The sequence below is a fragment of the Heterocephalus glaber genome, unplaced genomic scaffold (genome assembly GCF_053883595.1).
Source record: "Heterocephalus glaber isolate CG9 unplaced genomic scaffold, H.glaber_assembly_v1.0 deba00001454, whole genome shotgun sequence".
Lineage (NCBI taxonomy): Eukaryota > Metazoa > Chordata > Mammalia > Rodentia > Bathyergidae > Heterocephalus > Heterocephalus glaber.
Window position 1 is genome coordinate 12,304,265 of NW_028258303.1, and position 20,935 is coordinate 12,325,199.

Here is a 20,935-nt window from a genome sequence, read left to right on the forward strand (position 1 = left end):
TATATTTTCAGTGTCATGTGTCTGTGTGTACCTTTTGAGTAAGAAGAAACAGGTACTAGGTACTTCCTTTGTGACACAAGCCAGCTGAAATTGGATTTAGGATTTCTAGGAAGGACATATGCTAAGAACCAAGTGTCTTTGATACTTAAGGATATTTGTAACATTGAGCTAGGAATTTTGTGACTGGATTAGGAGTTTTATGACTGGATTCACTCTGATTTCAGGAATAAGGTGCAATGTTGGGATGGGAAAAGTTTTAAAAGTAATCTGAATTTTTGGATTAATAACTTTAATGCAAATATCCCCGGAAACAAAAGCCTCAGAACATGTCCAGCAGCTTTCTGATCCTCGTGAGCCCTCTGTGTGGACTTGTCTGCATCTTAGTTATGAGTCAGTGCCCGGAGGCAGACTGGCTCTGAGGGCTAAGGACGTTAGTGCAGGCAAGGATTTGGAAGGAAGCAGCAGCAAGGGGTTGGGTGAACAAGACAAGGAATGCGCAGGCCTAGCAGAGCAGTTTCCTGGGTGGCTTTAGAGTGCCTGAGAACCGTTCCTCTGGGGCCTGGACAGCTGATGAGCTGACTGCTGCTCCCTTTAGGTAAGCAGTGCACTGACTCTCCCTGTGCTCCAATGGGGCTTCCAGGACTCTGGAGAAAACCTAGGGGCAAAAAAAGCAAGGTCTGGGACCTGCCTGGGTAGGACTTGCCCTCATCCACAGCTAAGGAGAATTCAGAGGTAACCTGAGCCATGTTACCCAGGCCTGTGTCTGTTGAGCATTTTTCAAATGAGACTCTGTAGACAAATGGACACTATTCCCATTGCACTTTTAAATAAAGTTTTTTATTAGTGAAACATTTCATTGCATTAAGGGTAGAAATAAAACAGGTCAAGAGTCACATGAAAGGAATCCACTGTACAAGCGGCATGAAGAGCACTCTGGTCAGTATTCTCTTTCATAGGTACAAGCAGTTCACAGAGTAATGGCGCCCAGAGGGCCAAGTATGAGGATCATCTTCTGCAGAATTCATCTCTCAAGCAATTTAAATTAAAAACTGGCCTCCTTTAAGTAAAAACCCCAATAGGGGTCAGTCATGTAGTGCTTGTTCCACTTTGACCGTTAGTGATCTTTCTAGAACATAAAGAAAAGTCTGGAGCTAAAAGTGGCAAAGCCTATCTCTTGTTGATGCTAAAGTCCCAGTTTTCCCTGCCTGCCATTCTGTGATTGCTGACAAAGCTGACAATCACAGTGCCTTTGGGCGACTTTCCAGGATAAAGGCTGCAAAAGCATGAGCCTGAGGAGCAGTTGGCTTTTATCAACCTAAAACCAAACAAGTGAATTCATTCTTCTTAACCAACTTGTAATTCTCACTACAGTGTATGGGTTTACCACAGATTTTTCAGAAGGAAAATACCAAATGTGGTTTTCACCAATAAGTATAATGATGTAAATATGGAATTAATGTTTTGGGTCGTCTTGCCTTTATGGGACTCAGTCTAAATGTATACATGACTAACTGGTATCACTTAGAGCAGGAGTGGCAAACCTTTGGCACATGTGCTGCACCTGGCTGCTTGTATCACTGAAAGCTATAAAAGGTTCACCATCACTGACTTAAAGACTATTTAAAAATCTCCTCACAGATCACTACATTCTGAAAATAGGACTGAGCCAATGCACATCCCCTGCCTTGGCTTATCCATTATCTTGGTGTGGAACAGTAAACGCATAAGGAATAAGATATGCCAATTACCAAGTTAAATACTAAACCCTAGCCTAGGTATTTGGAAATATTTAAGGCCAAGTATTTTTTAATTTAGTTTTTCACATTTTGGCAATTTGATGTATCTAAAAGTTTTCATCTTGATTTATAGAAAAGTTGAGAGTTAATGCATTGCCCCTTCAAAAAGGGAAACATAACACACACATATTGCTTTAGTATAGCAATAGGAAAGCTGGGTATGTACATTAAAGTGGCTTATTACCTCCATACAGATAAGGAGTTATGTAAATGACATCCATAATTCCTTTTTCTTTTAGTCTCTTGGGGCAACTGAATTGTTGGGAAATTCTGTAAGCACTTTACCAAGTAACTGTGTAGACTTCTTGGTTGAAATCAATGTGGAACTTTCAGAATCAAAGCAAATGCCCCTAACTCTGCCTGAATTCTGAACTCTGTGAAGTAACAGGGGTTCCCTATTCTCTTGCCTTTGGCTACACTGCTTTAGATCTCAAGGGATTTTTCTTTAAAGCACTTTCTGTGCAGTACTTTAAACACTTGCCATTCTGTCTGTAAAATGATTTGTCATGAGAAGTGTAGGGCTCATTTTTCTCAGTGACAGTGAACTACAAAACAAAAAAAAAGAAAAGAAAAAATTGAGTCTCAGGAAAGAACTTATAAAAACAATTTCAAAGTTACCAAGAAGACTGTCCCAGAAGAAATGCCTGTCTGCTCTAGACTTCCTGAAATGTGTAACTTCGGTTATGAATGAATGGATTTCTAATAGCCATAATTTTACAAATAATCACTCAATAGTATTGTATTCATACAGTATCTTATTTGGCAGGGCTGACTGGAGAAAATCACTGATTACATTCTCCCAGAGAATCTTACATATCAAAATAATTTCAACTAAAAAATAATTATCTACAAATGTCATAACTAGCATTTAGTTTTACTCTTTATGAAATATCTGTACTTATCCTTACCAACATTATTTATACATTCTCTTGGTTCACAAAAATACAACTTAAAAATCTTTCAGCACTTATCACTGTCCACTCATGGATACCGCCTCACTCAGTCCCTTCCCTGCTTGACTCCTACCCAGTATAAAAGTAGTCAGAAGACCAAGTTATTTTCCTGGAGGAATTATGAATTGAAGATTAGCATGATATGCAGTATGTAATAGTTTAAAAGAAGAAATCAGATGCATTTGAATCCTATATTGGATGAGGTTACCATTTTACCCCTGGTCTCCAAACTGATACTTCCATTTGGGGAGAGAAATTAGGAATATGACAAAAAGTGGTACATATGTACTTGGAACACAAAACTTGGTGAATGAAGCATATTGACTAAGGTTAGACCAAAGAGCATTAACAAGTGATGCAGTGACACATTAACAACAGTGGTTACAAACTTCCATAGCCACCAGAACCCAGCCCCCCCCAAGTTACTATATAAGAATTTATTAAATACTTGCTAGACATATGAAAAAACAGTTTCAGAAACCACGTGATTCTATAAAGCACAATGGCCAGCCATGTTAGCCTGCCTTTTCCTATCTGGCCAGAACACTCCTCTCATCACCTGCCGACACCGTGTCTTCTCCCTCCTCTTCACACTTACAGAGTCTGTGAGGATGTGGGGGCCCCTGTCACAGTCCAGGTAAGGACAGCTCACACATGCCTTCACTGAGAGATGGTTAAGTTCTTATGAGGGGTGCTCTTTCATCTGCTGTTCCCTGAAACACAAGAAAGAGGCAGGGAAGTTAGGTCAGGTCAGAAACTTCTCCCCAGCTGTGAAAAGTCGTGGGAGTGGGAGTGGAAGAAGGCAGAGAAGGGAGCTGATAGGAAGGAGGGTCATCCCACTCACCTCTCCTCTCAGCCTGCTGCTTGTTACTCTTTAAGATCCAGACCTATCCTCAAGGAGGCCTTCTCTGGCCATTCCAACCCAATGCCAAGTAGAGCCCTCCTCTATGTTGGCCCAAACTCTAGATTTATTATACTCCATTGAATTTGCCTCCTTCCTGGTTTGAAACCTACCAAGAACAGTATCTCAGAGGTCTTAGGTGCTCAATAATGCTCGTTGATATATGAAAATACCTGGCTATAGGAGTGGCAATTAACATTTCCAGGAGGTTTCATTTGGTAGGTTTTTGTTTGTTTTGCAGTACAGGGTATTGAATCCAGGGCCTCTGCATTGAGCTTCATCCCCAGCCCTTTTTTTATATTTTGAGATAGGGTCTCATTAAGTCACCAAGTTGCCCATATGCTGGGCTCAAACTTGCATTCCTTCTGCCTCAGACTTCTGGAGTGCTGGGATTTGCAGATATGTGCACCCACACCTGGCTTCATTTGTACTTCTGAAAAATCTCAGTGGGTGCACAAATTCAGATTGGAATAGTCACAGGTACAAGTGGTAAAATAGTTTGCCTCATGGCTAAGTCAGGTTAAAGAGACTAGACAGGTTAAAAGACATCATGGAAGAATGTGGAAGGTAGGATATACCAAGCTAATGTTACTTGTATGGTTTCAACCTAGTTCATTTCCTCCTTCACATTTGCTCAGACACTTAGTTTAGGATGGGGCAGGAGGGGAAAAAATGTTTGCTGTAAGGAGGGGAGGTGCTGAACATTTAAGAAGGGTTTCTACAGAAAAGGCTCTGTCAAGATCTTCAGACTCCATGGGGCTGGGGATTTAGCTCAGTGGTGTCGTGCCTGCCTCACAAGCGTAAGGACCTGAGTTCAATCCCCGACACCGCAAAAAAAAAGGTTTTCAGACTCCTGATCACACTTAGAGAGACCAACCTAACGGTTCATTCTTCCAGGAAAGTCACTGCCCCCATGTACCAATCTCATATTCTGCAATGGTGCTTCAATCTCAGGATCTTTTGATTCCTTCCAAATAGGTCTCTGGGTGCCTTGCTCTGTAATATTGGAGCTATTTTATCATATTTAATAACTAAGTTTATTGAGCTCATACTGTATATTAACACTGGGCCAAATCCTTTGTGTTTTCCGTATCATCTAATCCTCACCAGAAACTCACAAGGGAGCCCCTACTCTTCCATTTTATGGATGGAGAAACAGGTACATCTTCTAGGGTCACAGAGCTGTCCAGTGGCAGAACTTGTATTTGAACCCACGCAGTATGACAACAAATCCAGGTAGTTTATTGTTACATATTCTTCCTCTTCTTTCAGGTTATTGTTTTTAAAGATGTAAAGATAACTCCCTCTGGATACATCCAAGGATTCCATTTCCACCAAAAGAACCTCAAATACTATCACCCTGACTTCCTTGACACACCCTTCTTTGACATAGCACCTTGCTTACCATTTGGTCCAGCAGTAATAGAACCATGAAATCACTGTGCTACCATAAAATCCTAGAATCCATCCTAAAGAGCCACTGAACAGTCCTTTAATGAAGCAGCTGAGGAATTCCTCAGGTAAAGGTATCTAGGAAGGGAGATGTTCCTCCTGCCAGTACTTACCTCATCCGTAGATCCCTGTCCTCGGCATGCAAGCCAGGTGAAGATCAAACCAAAGAACACACCCAGTGCCATGATAATGTAGGGTATGTTGGTGACAATCAGAGTAGTGTTAATTACAGACTTAAGTCGACTTGCAGTCTCTTTATCAATGATAGCACTCTAGAGGGACAAGAAATAGTGACTAAGTATCCAGCATGTAACAGTGTTTTTGTATGCCTTTCTTTCAAATCATCAAATGTAATTTGATTAAGCTGTCTTGTTAGCAGGCTAGATATACTGAAAGCCCATTTATAAATTAAACAGAGAATTTGTCCTTATTTTTTCTCCTGAAGACATGTATTACTCAACCCAGATTGGAAAAGAGGAAAACGATATTCAGAATTGCTGAGATAATCTCTTATTTTGTCTCAAAACAAAATAGAGCTCACCATTACTTTCTTCCAGAAGTTTCCTCTGGCTGCCTTAGTACTGATGAAAGGTCCATTCACTAAGTCTCCACCTCACTCTCTAGAACAACCCTCACTCTCTACAACAACCCTCACTCTCTTGGCATGGTGCATCATAATTATCTGATTACTTGTTTGTCTCCTAGTGACTTTGAGGTCCTTGAAGGCAAATATCTCAGACACCTCTACACAGGGTATAGCACCAAGCATGCAGTAGGCACTCAATTAATACTTGTTGATTACATGAATGAATCAAACACTCACAAAAATGGTGTGTGGAAAGGATCATTTCTCTCTTGGTTCCATCTATAGTCATCAGGACCAGATGTCTCCAGAAAGTGTTGGGTAAGTTGTGGGGCTAACCAGAATTCCAGAGAGAGTTGCTTGCTAAGGAAATATACTAGAATAACACTTTTCAGTATGCAGGGCAGAGGTACTATCACCTAGTGTCATGGGTGAGGTATATGAAGAGCTTAATTCCATAAAAATTATGGGCAGCAATTCTGGGTTAATTTAGGCTTAATTTGCATCAGACTAAGTTAGGAGATCAGGTTCTCTGGCAGTTCTTTCAATTACTGTCTAAAGCCCCTCTGGGTCAGAATTTCTTCCTCCATAAAAGTGCTGGGACTGTAGTCTCCAAGGTCACTTCCAGGTCTTTCATTTTTATAGACAAAAGAAAATTCAAGCTCATTCGAGGAGGCACCAAAAGTATGAATCCGGGAAGAAGGAATGAAACTTCAGTCAAGCCTTTAACAAAAAACAAAGCAAAAGCTGGAGGTAGAACTTGAAGAATGCCATTACCATGAACTTAAGCTTGCAGAAAAGCCCTGGATTTTTAAAATGTCCTATTTTCATACCCTTGCCCACAAACAGTAACAGTGGTGGTCCTGGAGCAATCCCAGTAGCTCCTATAAATTGGTAAACACTGCCTGAATTTTTCCTTTGAAACAATAAAGCCCCATTTTAGAATTGTAATCACAAATCCTTCAAAAAGTATATAAATGTGGCCACCAATGTAACGCTAAATGTAGGGGGGAAAAAGACATAAAATTGCCATGTATGGTATGATTTTAACCATGTAATTTGAACCTAAGAGAGTACCAGGAAGAAACAGGCTTCTAAAGCAAAATTGTACTTGTCCCTCAGAGATAGGCTTATCAGTGATTTAGTTTTTAAATACTATACTTACTTTTTAAAAAATTTCTCAAGAGTTCTATAAAAGACACAAGTTTTACAAAACAAATTTTTTTTTAAAAATTGTTATTGGAAAAAATTTTACAATACATTGAGTAAAGAAAAAAATACATTAAGTCGGCTTTAGATTATGTAAATAGTGATTTTTAATATTTTCTTGTTAATCTGTTGCTAAACTTTCTACAAATAACTTTTTAGGAAACAGAAAATAAAAACTTTAAAATGTTGTTGCTAATAACAGAAGTCTGCCAATCGAGAATTTATTGAAAGAGAAAAACTTATATTGTTCTTTCAAAATTAGGCAGGAAAGAGGAAGAAAATGGGGAAATAAATACAACTCCATTGAACCTGGTATGTAATTTAGAAAAGAATTCATCACAGTTGTCTTGAACTGGCTGGGTTTCAAAGTAGATAAAGCCAGGCTTCCCTGGGCATCTAGCCATGTGCTGGCCCTGTCCTGCTTCCACAGACCTGAAAATGCTTCACTTCATGGTGCCTTTTGCTCTTCACTTGACTGGCTCCCTAGAAGGGAGTTTTAGCCAACTGTTCTCAAGAAGGAAACTTTCTTGCATTTTTCCAAATCAACTCCCAGACATAGCAGGTTCATGTAATCATTTAAGAGAAAATTTCTGAGGACAAACTGCGCTTAAGAAATCATTTTCTACCCCTTCATATCTTACATTGCACGTAGTTACAACAGTAGACATCATAATGGAAGCATTCAAAGCTTCAACAGCTACAATACACTTGTGGCTTCCTCTCAGGACTTACCTCATTGAGATACATCACTGGGAAAACCATGGTTTTAATGTCTCCTGTTTCACTACAAAGACAAAGGATGACATGACTTTAGAGACATCCTCATCATGATGGCACACTCACCTGGAGAGACATATTTAGATGAAAACTCCAATACACTTATTTCATTCAGTTACCTGGAATTTACTGCAGACTTCTTAATTATCTTTGCAAACACATGTAAGTCAGAAGTTAGATTCCAGTGTCAGCCCCACAAGTCCAAGAGCTGCATATATACACAGTGTTTTATCAAAACAAAACTTCTGAAAGCAAACTCATCAAAGTGATCTCTTGTTCTCCCCAGAATCATCAAAGGAAGACACACCTGGTGAAGCAATGTTGCTGCCATTGCTCAGGAAGTTTGTAACTCAGCCACTTAAGGACTGTCTTCCAACAAGTGCCAGCTGAGTCCTTGCCATATATTAGCTCTGTGCTGGGTGCTTTGGGGACATCATTTTATTCAATTTTTACACCAGTCATATGCAGTAAGCATCATTACTGTTGCAGGTTTACAGATGAGAAAATTACAGGGCTGGGGATTTAGCTCAGTGGTTCCGCCGCCTGCCTTGCAAGTGCAAGGACCCAAGTTCAATCCCTGGTACCAAAAAAAAAAATTACAGCTCAGAGAGGTCGGGTAGTTTGCCCCCAGGATCACAAGTGAGTGGTGTATCCAGGGTTATAATTCTATTTTAGTTCCAAGGCTCCAGCTCTTAAATACTAAATTATACTGCCTCAGAAATACATGATTTATAGAATGCTTCTTGCGAACCACATTTGCTTCTTAGAACTATGACGTGTGATTAAATTTGATGAACTCAACAGCAGAAGCAACTCAAGATTGATAGATAGTATTGGTATGGGTAGATCTAAAATATCCCCCCAAAAGCTTTCAGTATGTTATAGGCTTCATCCTATTTTTTTCACTCATAGTTTATCATAAGCATTTTTTCATATCCCCAAAAAAATTCCCACTGAAAAGGAGATTACACAGAGGAATTTGAATTAAGGAGTGGGTGGATGGAGTATTGGAGGCTGAGGTTGGACTCTAGGAGAGCTTGTAGCTGGCCCCAGTAGGGAGCAGAGTGGGTAGAAAGATTGCAACCAGAGTCCTATGAGTAAGGGAAATGCTCAGTGGAGTGGATAAAAGCAGAGTCTATCCACATAGCCTTACAAGCTGTGTGAGTTCCAGCAAGTTACTTAAGCTCTCTGTGCCTTATTTTCCCCATCTGTAAAATGAGAATAATACAAAGCTGTAAGTTAATACATGTAATGTGCTTACAGCAATGCTTGATGCATGGAAAGCATCTAATAAGTGTTTGATTAAAAAAAATCAGCAAATTCCAAGACCAAGATGCCCATGAAAATATGATCATGAAGAGTTAGAGTATGCAGTTAGAGGTAGACTGTCTTCCTCCCAACACCAACCCCACCAGAGTCATAGAGCAAAACCAGGCTCCGTTTTTATAGAAAGAAGCAAAACTTACATAAAGTCATCAATCTTTTGGACATAAATGTTGATTTGGAACCTCTTTGCTGCCCTTAGGATAATTCCAGTCAACTACAAATCAGAAATGAGAAGAAAATGTTAAGATTAAACCACAAGTAGAGCACCATTTCTGTGGCTCTGATAAACAGGGTGGCCATTACACATCTGATAGGCAGAGAGGTATAAGGGAAAACTGATCCCCAGAACAGAATGAGAAGTTGACCAGTGCAGTAAGATGAAGGTGGATCCTTGGGGGTTCTGGAAAATATGGGTTCTGATTCAGTAGGTGCATGGGGGGGGGGTCAAGCCTGGACATCTCTAACAAGCTCCCACTTTGCATAGAAAGCCCAAGAGGACCCCTCAGGAGGAGAGGCCACCAGGGTTGGACCTGCAGGCAGTTGTCCAGAGCTGAGAGGAGGATGCCATTCCTGTCAGGCCACCAAACAGCCCAGGAAAAGTAGCTCCTGCACTTGTCTTCCCAAGCACCCCCTTTGCTCTGAGGTGTAGGATTACGCTTACCCCCAGCTGAGAGACTGACTGATGGCTAAAGTTAGACCTGATCTCATTCACCAAAGGGTGAGGTCTCTGCTTTCTCCATCTAGATGTGATGAGTGTGGCTAAGAAGGAAATGAGCAGAAAATGAGATGCTAAAAGGATGTTTTTGCCTTTCTTTATTGTTCCATGGTGTTCAGAGTCCCAAAAATGAAGCTATCTGACCTGTAATTTAACTTCTACAGTAACAGACACTCACATGGTGAAGTGATATTCCTACCATTTTAACATGGTTGTACTTGTTCTCTATGAATTCAGGCCTGGTGTGTATATATTTCTATACTTTTAAAATTAATAACATCAACCTCTTAAGGTACTTGTAAAAAGACGTTTGCCAAAAGTGACTGAAGCTAATATACATACTTAAATTGCAGCCAAATATTCCTGGCAGTTTGGTAAGCAGAGTGACATCTTTGGTCTCCCTGATCTGTGTCCCAGTGAGAGAAAGGTAGCTCTGTTCTGTGGCCCAAAGCTGACCACAGAAGACTGAGCGGGTTACATGGCTCCTGTCTCAGATGTTTCCAATGACTGAATCTACACGGTTGCTTTTTCTTTGTTTGTTTGTTTGTTTGTTTAAAGCAGGTTTGCTGGTGTTTCTGCATATTAAATCCACAGAATTCAGGCTTCTAATTCAGGGCTGCATGACTGTGCCTCAACATGCACTGAGCTACTTCCCCCACTTGAATATATACATGTAAAGAAGACAGTGTGTTTCTCAAGTGCTCAAGGGTAAACTAGTGTATACTGCAGAGTAAAACATATGCTCATTTTTTAGGAAGAAGTGTGTACTCACAGGATTAATGTCCACAAAAGTCTCATGATCCTCTTTATTTGGATGCAAGCCTCGTATGGCAGAAATAAACCTCTCATCTGCTTGATAAAAGTGTGGGAAAGACATAATAATGGGTGCACCTGCATTTTAAGGGAAATAGAAATGAATGATGCTGTTTTAAAAATCTAAGATAAATATAAAGGTCCTGACCATAAACTTGGTTCCCAAAGAGGGAAAAAATGCCTTATCTAAGTAAATATGGGAAGGTGGGCAGCTAAAATATATTTCTAGGGCTCCTAGTTCAAGATTTATGCTTTATTTTCTGCCATCTCATGTACCCACATTTTATTGCATATTATATATATTGAAATCCTAGCTAAATTATTTCTGCTTCAATAAACATTTACTGAAACTATTCAGTCTACATTCTTTATATACATTAATGCTCCAGCAGCCTTATGAAATTAGAACTTTTATCCTTGTTTTGCACTGAAAGAAGCTGAAGTTCACAAAAGTTACACAATTTGCCTAGAGACAAGTAGCTGTCAGATTAGAGGCAGCTAAAGAAATGAAATCCTCCCACCTCAAAGCACTCATTTCAATTACAGTTCTCTACTTGTTAATGGAATTTTTTTTCCTTTTAACCAGAAATGGACCTTGTTCTGGATGTGTTGACTCCAGAATTTTTTTTAAGAGTTTGCCTGCTTCTGCTGTATGCATAGCCACTAACCAGATGAAGGTCTGCCCTATGAAGACTCTGGGGTTTGTTTTCCGTTTCCATTCATTTTAAGAGCCAAATAGAGAAGCAGATTATTAAAATCAATCTATTCCAGATCTGGATATTGAAAATAAGAGAATGACCCAATCATGGCTAAAAGGGAAATATATTTTTGGAGAAATTAGTTTATTGGCAAATAATTTAAATTTTCTTACACATCCACCAGCCCACGGCTAAAGGTACACATGGTCTCTCAACATGCACAGCATTCTGCTCTTTACTGCTAAACTTCCACAAAACCATAATTTCCTTCTCTGTGACTTACAGTGACTTAAAAAATATATATTTAAATATATATTGAGGGTTTGATAAGAGCCAGACACTGTCCCACGTATGTTACATACATTACCTCTAACCCTCATGCAACCTTCCAAGAAGTTATAATTGTCCCCATTTTGTGGATGAAAATTGCCATCTGGAATCCTCCTTAATCTATGTGTCCAACTGGCTAACAGAATGGGTAGGACTCAAACCCCAAGCCTGACTTCAGAACATTCTCCCATCTGGCTATCTAAAATGTTCCCTGGGACTGGGGATTTAGCTCAGTGGTTCCGCTACCTGCCTCGCAAGGGCAAAGACCCGAGTTCGATCCCCGGTACCAACAAAATAAAAAATAAATAAAATAAAATGTTTCCTGGAGGACTGAAAACAATTGAGGATAAGCCTCAATTTGCCAGTCCAAATTTGGGGATACATAAGAAGAAAAGAACCATAGCAAGAAGTCTGAGTGTTACAAAGTAGACTCTCTGCTGGCTCTGGCATTGATTTCTCAAGGAAGAAGAATATTGCCAGGCCAGGGATTTAGCTCAATGGTTCCACTGCCTGCCCCGCAAGTGCAAGGACCTGAGCTCAATCCCTGGTACAAAAAAAAAAAAAGAATATTGCCAAAACAGCAAGAAAAATGTACCTACATTCATGCCTTAACCTGGGTGGTGAGGCAAGGATGGCCCCCATTCACTGTTAGCCATCACCTCCAGGCAAGGAGTACCATGTTCCCATGTGCAGCAGTCTCCAGATACTTAGACACCTTCTTCATGAGAATCACTTGGAACACTTGTTAAATGTATCGATTCTGGGAACCAATACATTTTTAATAGCTCTCCGGGGAGTTGACACAGGGTGTCACTATGTAGTTCAGGCTGGCCTTGAATTCACTATTTAGCCCAGGCTGGCCTCAAACTTGCAGCAATACTACCTCAGACTCCCTAGTGCTGGAATTATAGGCATGCACTATGCCCAGCTCTGAAAGGAGATTTTAAAGCCAATTAAACAAGCACATTACTTTATTCAGGATAGGGGGTTACAAAGAGGGAAGTTTCTCCAGGAAAAACTAGAGAGGAATTATAGCCTTAAAAGGAAACAAGTTCAAATATAAGAAGATCCTGAGTTCCAGCAAAGATTTACTGAGAAGTAATGGTTTTATAAAAAGCACATTCCCTCTCTGAGCCTTGATTTCCACAATTATGAAACAAAGACATTGAACATCCATATAGTAGGCTATCATGAATAATCCTACAACATATGACTGGTAAAACTAGTCTTCAAAGAGATACTGTTGCCAGCTGTATCACTGATAATTCTGCCTCATTCATGAGGAGAAGCAGAGAGCTCAGACATTAAGAAACACTGGGAAATTTGTGGTCAGGGTTTAAAGCTAACTCTGCTTCAAAATATTGAGAATCTTTACCAAAATAGGTACTTTTTTTGTTTTTTGGTACCAGGGATCGAACTTGGGTCCTTGCGAGGCAGACAACGGAACCACTGGGCTAAATCCCCGGCCCACCAAAATAGGTACTTTTTTTAAACCAAGTTGTCTAGTTTCCTTTCAGCAATGTTTGGAACCTGCCTCAGTTAATGCTTTCCATGAATTAACAGCAGCACAGTAAATATAAGCTATTATTACAAGTAAGACTCCCAAACTACTGCTCAAGAAAAAAAAGACCACATGGCATTCTAAAAATAGATAATCACAGAAAACCAATAATTTGTAATCATTCCATAGCCATGTTACAAAACATACTTGTGAGAGGGCAGAATCATTCTGTTGCTTGGCACCCTGTCCTTTATTGCACTCAAATTCTTCCACATCCTGCATGCCCCTCATCACAGCCCCTCTCTGGTTCTTACCGTTCTTGCAGATGCTGACATTCAGCACTCCAGTGCCCAGGCAGTTTCCTTCAGGAAGACAGAAGCCAGCATTTTCTGAGGTATTGGCTAATATTTCTCCGGGCACCTTATACCGAAAGGTGGGCAGCCCCTCTACACTCCCATAGTCACTGAAGGTTATATATACAGACCTGTCAAGATGTCAGAAGAAAACGTCAGTGTGGGCTGCAGCCAGCATGGTCCACACCAAGTCAATCTGTTAGCAACAGGTGTCAGACAACACAACTAGAAACTTGTGGGGTTTAAGGGGAAATTGAGGATGCAAAAGAATGCTTGGAAGAAGCTCCACCAGCTCTCTGTGGGACAAAGCAGATGATCTGTAATGAGAGACATTTCAGAGGTGGCAACTATGCTAACATGTGAACAAGGCCAAGAGAAATCAATGGTGTTGGAAAATTAAGAAGGAAACATGTAAGTCAGTTGTAGTGGTATACACTTGTAATCCTAGCTACTTGGGAGGCTGAGGTAGGAGGATGGCTTGGGCCTGGGAGTTTGAGGCCAGTCTGAACCACATAGTCAGACCCTATCAATCAGTCAGTCAGTAGGCCCCAAGTGTTTTCTTAAAATTTCTTTAAGAGCTCATCTTTACAATTCTAAATGCTAATTTATACAGACTAAATAAATCCACTAAGACCAATAGTAAAAGCAAACAGTTATCTATCTATCTATCTATGGCACTAGTCTGAAGATTTAATAAATATTGACCCATTTAGAATGGAGATACTATATAAAAAAATGAATACATGAAAAGGCTCCTGTCGACCATCAGGGAACCAGGCCACTTTGCGGAGCAGGGGCACAGAGCAGAGAAGCAAGGGGAAGGTGGGGGGTGGCGCACAAGAGGGAAGACACCAGGGCTTGGCCCAGTAGAGTCTTGAGGACCTGAAAAGAATCCCATTGGACGGATTTTTTAAAAAATTCTTTTATTGGTACATTTTAGGTATACAATACGTTTACATTTATCATTGGGTGCTCGTACCCGTACATGATGTATCTTAGTTCTTATTTTTTCCCCCATTACCTGTGCGCCCTTCACCCCCTCCACCTTTCCCTATTTACATAGATTTCATTTCCATTTTTTTTCTTTTCTCATAATTTTTCCTTTCCCTTCTTTCTTTTCCCCTTCCCCTCCCACCACCCCTACACCTTTGGACCTTTTCTTATTTTAAATTATCAATTATTCATTTTAATCCTTATTTACACTTTCAGTTTCTCACACTAGAGAAACTATTTGGTATTTACAAGTGTGTCCTATTTATTTCACTTAAGCGTATGGCCTGAATATGCATCCATTTAGCTATAAATGTCTCTAGTTTCTCGTTATGACTGAGTAGTACTCCATTTTATAAAAAAAAACACATCTTCTTTATCCAGTCTCCAGTTGATGGGGACTTGGGCTATTTCCAAGCTTTAGCTATTACAAACTGTGCTGCTATAAACATGGGTGCACATATATTGCTGTGGTATAATTCTCTTAATGCTTTGGGGAAGATTCCCCACCAGGGGAAGAGCTGAGTCAAATGGGACCTCTAGCCCTAGTTCTTTGAGGTATCGCTATACTGATTTCCACAGTGGCTGCACCAGTCTGCACTCCCACCAGCAGTGGAGCAGTGTTCATCTTTCCCCACACCCCTGCCAGCATTTGCTAGTGGTTGATTTCTTCACAGCAGCCATTCTTTCTGGGGTGAAGTGGAATCTCAGTGTTGTTTTCACCTGCATCTCTCGAATGACCGGTGATGTTGAACGCTTTTTCATATGTTTATTTGCTGCTTTCACTTCTTTGTCTGAGAAATGTCTGTTCATTTCAGATGCTCATTTTTGAATTGGGTCTTTGAATTTGGGGGGTCTGATTTTTTTCAATTCTTCATATATTCTAGATAGTAGACCTTTGTCTGAAATACAGCTGCTAAAAATTTCTTCCCACATTGTAGGTTGTCTCTTAGCTTTGTTGGTGGTTTCTCTTGCAGTGCAGAAGCTTTTTAATAAGATGAAATCCCAGTTGTTGATTCTTTGTGCTAGCTCCCATGCTACTGAGGTTTTGTTCATAAAGTCTTTTCCTATGCCATTGGATGGATTTTTGACTGGAATATCCACATCTTGCACCACACAACATTTCAGGCAACAATGGGCCACGTATATGATGGTCCAACAAGATGTCACCTGGTGATGTCATAGCCCCCTTAGCTATGTAGGTAGTCTGTGATGTTCATACCTACCGATGCATTTCTCAGAACATGTCCCTGTCATTAAATGACACAAAATTGTACTGTGATACTCATGTCCTCAAATAAAAGGTTTCTATGTTTTCTCCAGTTGTTTGCTTCAGTGGGGTCAATGTTATCTTGCCTTTGGTCCTTATTTTCAGACACAGTTCCACATTTTTATACTGTCCCCTTACGTTTGCACAGTGCTGGACAGACAGAGCACTTTCCTGTATACTACTCTCATGGCTCTTTCAATTCTTCACTTGGAGGCCAAGAGGGAGAGCTTCCTTGGCTTCATTTACTCTTACTTCCTCCCCCCGCCCCCACCAACAGTATTGGGGATAGAACCCATGGGTCCCCTACTACTAAGATATGCCCCCAGCCCTTTTTATTTTTTGTTTCGAGACAAGGTCTCACTAGGTTACCAGGCTGGCCTCCTCCCAAGTAGCTGAGATTACAAGTGTGTGCTACCACGCAGGACTTACTTTTTGGTATATGAACCAGAGTGTGGATACATCTCTCACAGGGTTGTAACATGGGAGGTGCCTTCCACTGTACATTCTACCCACAGCATGTATTAAGGAAATAATTCAGGCAAACAGAAAATATTATACCAAATACAACTGATGCTCCTTATATAATGCTCTTGGCCCCAACCTTCTCTGCCTGCCCTGAGGAAATTACTCTTTAGAATGTGGAGTTTCTCATTCCAGGCAGCTCTTTATACTTTTATTAATGTGTGTATTCATTAACAATATGTGTCATCATTTGCTATTTTAAAATGTTATAAACAGTATACCACATTCTCTTTCTGTGATTTACTTCTTCAATATTGTATTTTGAAGTTTTATTAAAGTACAAGGCTCTGGTTCTTTTAAATCTTATATGATGTTCCATCATATGAATACATCATAATTTACTTATTCTCTCTTCCCCCTTCTGTCTCTGCCTCTCTTTGTCTCTCTGTGTGTCTGTCATCTGTCTCTCTCTTTATTCAAGCTGGCCTAGAACACCCCCCCCCCATGTAGCCCAGGCTGACTTAGAATTTGAAGCCAAAGGCACTCTAACACTGAGTTAACTCCCCAACCCTTTTTTATTTTTTAGAGACAGGGTCTCACTAAATTGCCCAAATTGGCCTCAAACTTGTGATCCTCCTGTCTCAGCCTCCCAAGTAGCTAGAATTACAGTTATGCACCAATGCTCTTGCATATATTCTCCTTTTTTTTTTTTTATAAGCTTAAGTTGCTTCTAGTTTTTCACTCTGACAAAGCAAGATACATGTCTGTCTATGTCTCCTTGCATGTATATAGAAGAGTTCCTATCCAGGAACCTACCTTGGAGAGAACTGCACAATCACAACTTTGCAACTCTAGGCTTCACTGAACTTTCCTAGGCATCTCTCCAAAGCCCTTCTACCACACAAAATCTGTTTCCTCTGGCCCAAATCTTTAAAGCTCACCTCCAGCCCTCTGTGTTCCTCTGCTGCACACCACTAGCACACAGCCCTCTTCCTCCAGTCTCCTCATGGGTATTTACCAGCCTGGGGTCTAAAAGGCCTAAGTGACACCCAGTGAGTGCAGATGGGTTGGGAGAACCCAGTGCTGTTTCTGAGGGGAGGCACAGCATTTGGTGCCTGAACAAACACAAGAGGGGAGGAGATTTAGTGTCACCAGTTTCTGGTGTGGCTGCTAGGTAGGCAGTGTGATTTTGAGAGACAGGATCACCTGGTGGGAAGCAAAATGACACTCAGCAGGGTCCAAGGTGACTAGGTCCCTCTGCCCACCTCACAGGAATGGGTAGGCAGGAAGACAGGGCTGCAGCCTAGGGCCCTGGTCCACACAGTGTGAAGTGAAGGTGAGAGAGGATAGAGGAGGCCTCATGGGAGACTTCTTGTGGTCACCGCAGGGGAAGGAGGAGGGAAGAGAGGTCACACAGCAAGGGGGTAATGGCTAAGCAAGTGCCATGTGCTCTAGAACCCAGAAAGTCACATTCATTCATCCTGTAGGCCAGGGAGCTGTGACCTAGAAGAAGGCTGACTGAGAGTTCACCCTTGATACATCATATCAACTCCAAGCCAGTGCTTGGTATCCTATAGTGTGAACTGAAACTTACCTGGCCTCGTAACAAACCCAAAGGTAGGTAACTGTTTCTAACCTTATACATATAGGGAAGCTGAGGCACCCAGTGGTTAAAAAATAGTCCATGGTCACAGAGCTGTTAATTGGTGGGCCTGAGCCAAACCAACACAGTGAGGCTGGGGTTGGTGATAGGACCACTGCACACACCATCCTTGAGCACCTCATCATAGATCATTGCTAAGCGAAATAGCTGTCCCTAGTGAGCATGTTCACAAGCCACAAAGTTTGGTGGTGTTGTGATCATGGACTTTGTTTTGTACCCTGAAGAGCATAACATTGGGTTACAACAACCTATCCCATATTTTCCTACTATAAATTTGTACTTTAGCATAACAGTAGCTGGCTTGTGCATCTCAGCAACTGCACCTGAGGGATACAGGAGGCAATCTTTGTGTTTACTGACTTGGTACCATGTATGGCAAGATGTGCACACAGGTGCAAAAGAGTCAAACCAGGATTTTTACCCACATAATGCTCATCTAACAGATTTTACATATGTTTACCATCACAGGGGGTAAAATACACCCACGCCACTCTTCTGTTATGAAAATATGTATTTTATCATAATGGAATGTGAGTGTAACTCACAGTAGCTGCACCTGGGGAAAGCAAGAACCCATGTGTGCATTCACCCACTTGGCAGACAAATGGCAAGGCATGTACAGAAGCACCAAAGCAGCAACAAGTGAGTTTTACCCATGAAATGCTCATTGCTAAATTTCTCTGCATTTAGGTTTTTTTTTTTAAGTTTTCTTTTGATTTTTCTGGTAGAAGTTGCCCAATTCAGTACAGTGGTATATGAAAAACCAGATTTGCAAGTTTTGGAGGAGGTCAAAAGTGAATCATCAGATTACTCATGCTTAAATGATGAAGATGATAATGACTTTGATGTTGGCCATGTGAGCCAAAGTTCCTGTGACAGTGAAATGGAACAAGAAATGACTGATACAGATAAAGGGAATACAGACTTTCTTGATTCAGATGACAAAAAAACAGCAATGTGAGTATATATTTGACTAGTCAAAATGTTGCAAAATGGTCACACAACCTAATGGAATGATCAAATGTTAGAACTAGGTCCAAAAACATAGTGAGGATCATGGCAGGGGTGAAACCTATTGAACAGAATGCCAGCACTGCCATTCAATGTGGAAATTGTAACAGATGAAATGCTACAAGATGTTGTGAAATACACAAAGGCTGAAATACAATTAAAACATTCTGTATGTACCAACAGCCATACTCAGAAATGTTTTTATTATGCCACCTCACTAGCTGAACTGAAAGCATTCATAGGTCTGTGGTACTTGGCAGGAATTTCTCATGGTAATTGCAGGAATGTAAAAGACCTATGGAAAAGGAAAAGCAAAAATATGGCATAAAAATTTATGCCCTTGTAGATGCGAAGACTTATTATACTCTCAATTTAGAAATTTATCCTGGAACTCAGCCACCAGGTCCTTATATGTATACAAATAAACCAAATGATGTTGTGAACAGACTTGTTGCTCCCATCTCCCAAACTAATTGGAACGTAACATTCAACAACTGGTTTACCAGTTTCGAATTGATGCTACATTTGCTAACAAGTTGATCAGCATAGGAACTTTACGCAGGAACAAAACAGAAATTCCAAATGAAATGTTGCAATTTCAAAACAGAATTATATAGTAAAATATTTAGATTTCAGAAAGATATAACATTGGGCTTGTATATAGCCAATAAAAACAAAGTGGTACTGCTGATGTCAACACTGCACCATGATGGAAATATTGATAGGGAAATCTCAGCAAAACAGAAGCCTGAGATAGAAGCTTTCTAAAACAAGTTCAATCCCTGATACCAAAAAAAAAAAAAGAAGAAAAGAAACTTTCTACAACAAAACCAAAGGCAGAGTAGATGTTGTTGATGACATGCAGCAACTATGATGTCACTTGAAATGCAAAGAGCTGGCCAATGGTTGTATTTTACTCAATCTTAAACATGTGTGGCTTGATAGTTTACAAAGAAAATAGCAAGTACAAAATACTACAGAGAAATTTTCTTAGAAGATTGGGACTGGAACTCATAAGAGATTATTTATAGCAGAAGAAAAATAAAATGTTTCTGCCCAGGGAACTACACAAAAAAATTGTGGAGCACACTGGTGAGCTGACAGATAAACAGGCAGGTGCAGCATCACAAAGACCTACTCTGACAAGAGGAAAACCAAAAAGGGGATGTCAACTGTGCCCTATAAGAAAGGACAGGAAAACAAAACATATATGTTATCAGTGTAAATATTTGTGTATGGAACATGCAGTTTTCATGTGTGAAGACTGCCTTGGGTGTGACAACTGAAGCAAAGATTATATCTGTGGTAGGCTTTTGTTTGTATTTATATTGTAGTTCACAAAGGTTTTTATTTCTGATGTTATCCTTTAGGCTTGATGAGCAAGTACACAGCTCATGTGAAAATGTTGATGTTTATTCCAAACACACAATATATATTAAGAATTTAATATTTTATTTTATTGATATTTTATGTTCCTGTTAACTAAACATTGTATAATATAATAAGAACCTCCTAACAAAACAAAAAGACCAGTGATATGTCAACTATGTCCTACTAAAAGGCCAGGAAAGCAAAACTCATGTACTGTCAGTGTAAGTGATACATGTATATGGAACATGCTGTTGTCGTGTGTGATGATTGCCTTAGGTGTGATAATTGAAGTAAAGATTTATTTCATAGAGGTCTATTGGTATTTGCATTGTAATTCTATAAGAATTTGTTTCTGTTATTATTTTTTAGACTTTGTACATCAAAAAATAGTTGATGTTGAAAATGTTGATGCTTTTTTATGAACATTCAATAAATATTAAAAATTCAATAGTTTTAAAAATATTTTCCCTGTTAAGTACTCATTGTTTAATATAATACAACTAAAAATTAAAATTAATAATTCACCAATAGAAATATTCTAAATAATAAATGTGGGTATTATACACCCACATTTCTGCACCTTTGTGAAAATTGTTATTTTGCCCCTTGCTAAAAAGAACTCATTCTTACAGTTCCTACCTGCAGAAGTCAGATGGGAAGACATAAAGGACTTCATCTTTGGTTATTAGTGGGTGAAAAGAATCTCCATCTGTCCCATTAATCATGTTGCATTTGTCTGTTGTCCACCAGTCAAGAGATCT

At 40.0% G+C, this 20,935-nt stretch overlaps 1 protein-coding gene across 2 annotated transcripts in view; it reads right to left on the reverse strand.

Moving 5' to 3' along the window:
* Positions 1-815: 815 nt before the first annotated feature.
* The window catches only part of Scarb2 (scavenger receptor class B member 2), an 86,160-nt gene continuing 66,040 nt past the window's right edge, over positions 816-20,935 (reverse strand). Inside the window, exons 6-12 of one of the 2 annotated variants that reach the window (XM_004848034.3) lie at positions 20,814-20,933; positions 13,369-13,538; positions 10,485-10,603; positions 9,138-9,211; positions 7,627-7,678; positions 5,216-5,374; positions 816-3,462 (exon numbers count right to left, since the gene is read on the reverse strand). In XM_004848034.3, the coding sequence (XP_004848091.2) occupies positions 3,424-3,462; positions 5,216-5,374; positions 7,627-7,678; positions 9,138-9,211; positions 10,485-10,603; positions 13,369-13,538; positions 20,814-20,933 (733 nt within the window). In that variant the 3' untranslated portion in view covers positions 816-3,423. Of the gene's footprint in view, positions 3,463-5,215; positions 5,375-7,626; positions 7,679-7,908; positions 8,249-9,137; positions 9,212-10,484; positions 10,604-13,368; positions 13,539-20,813; positions 20,934-20,935 lie in introns of those variants that run through there. The other variant, XM_087215845.1, reaches the window with a different exon arrangement.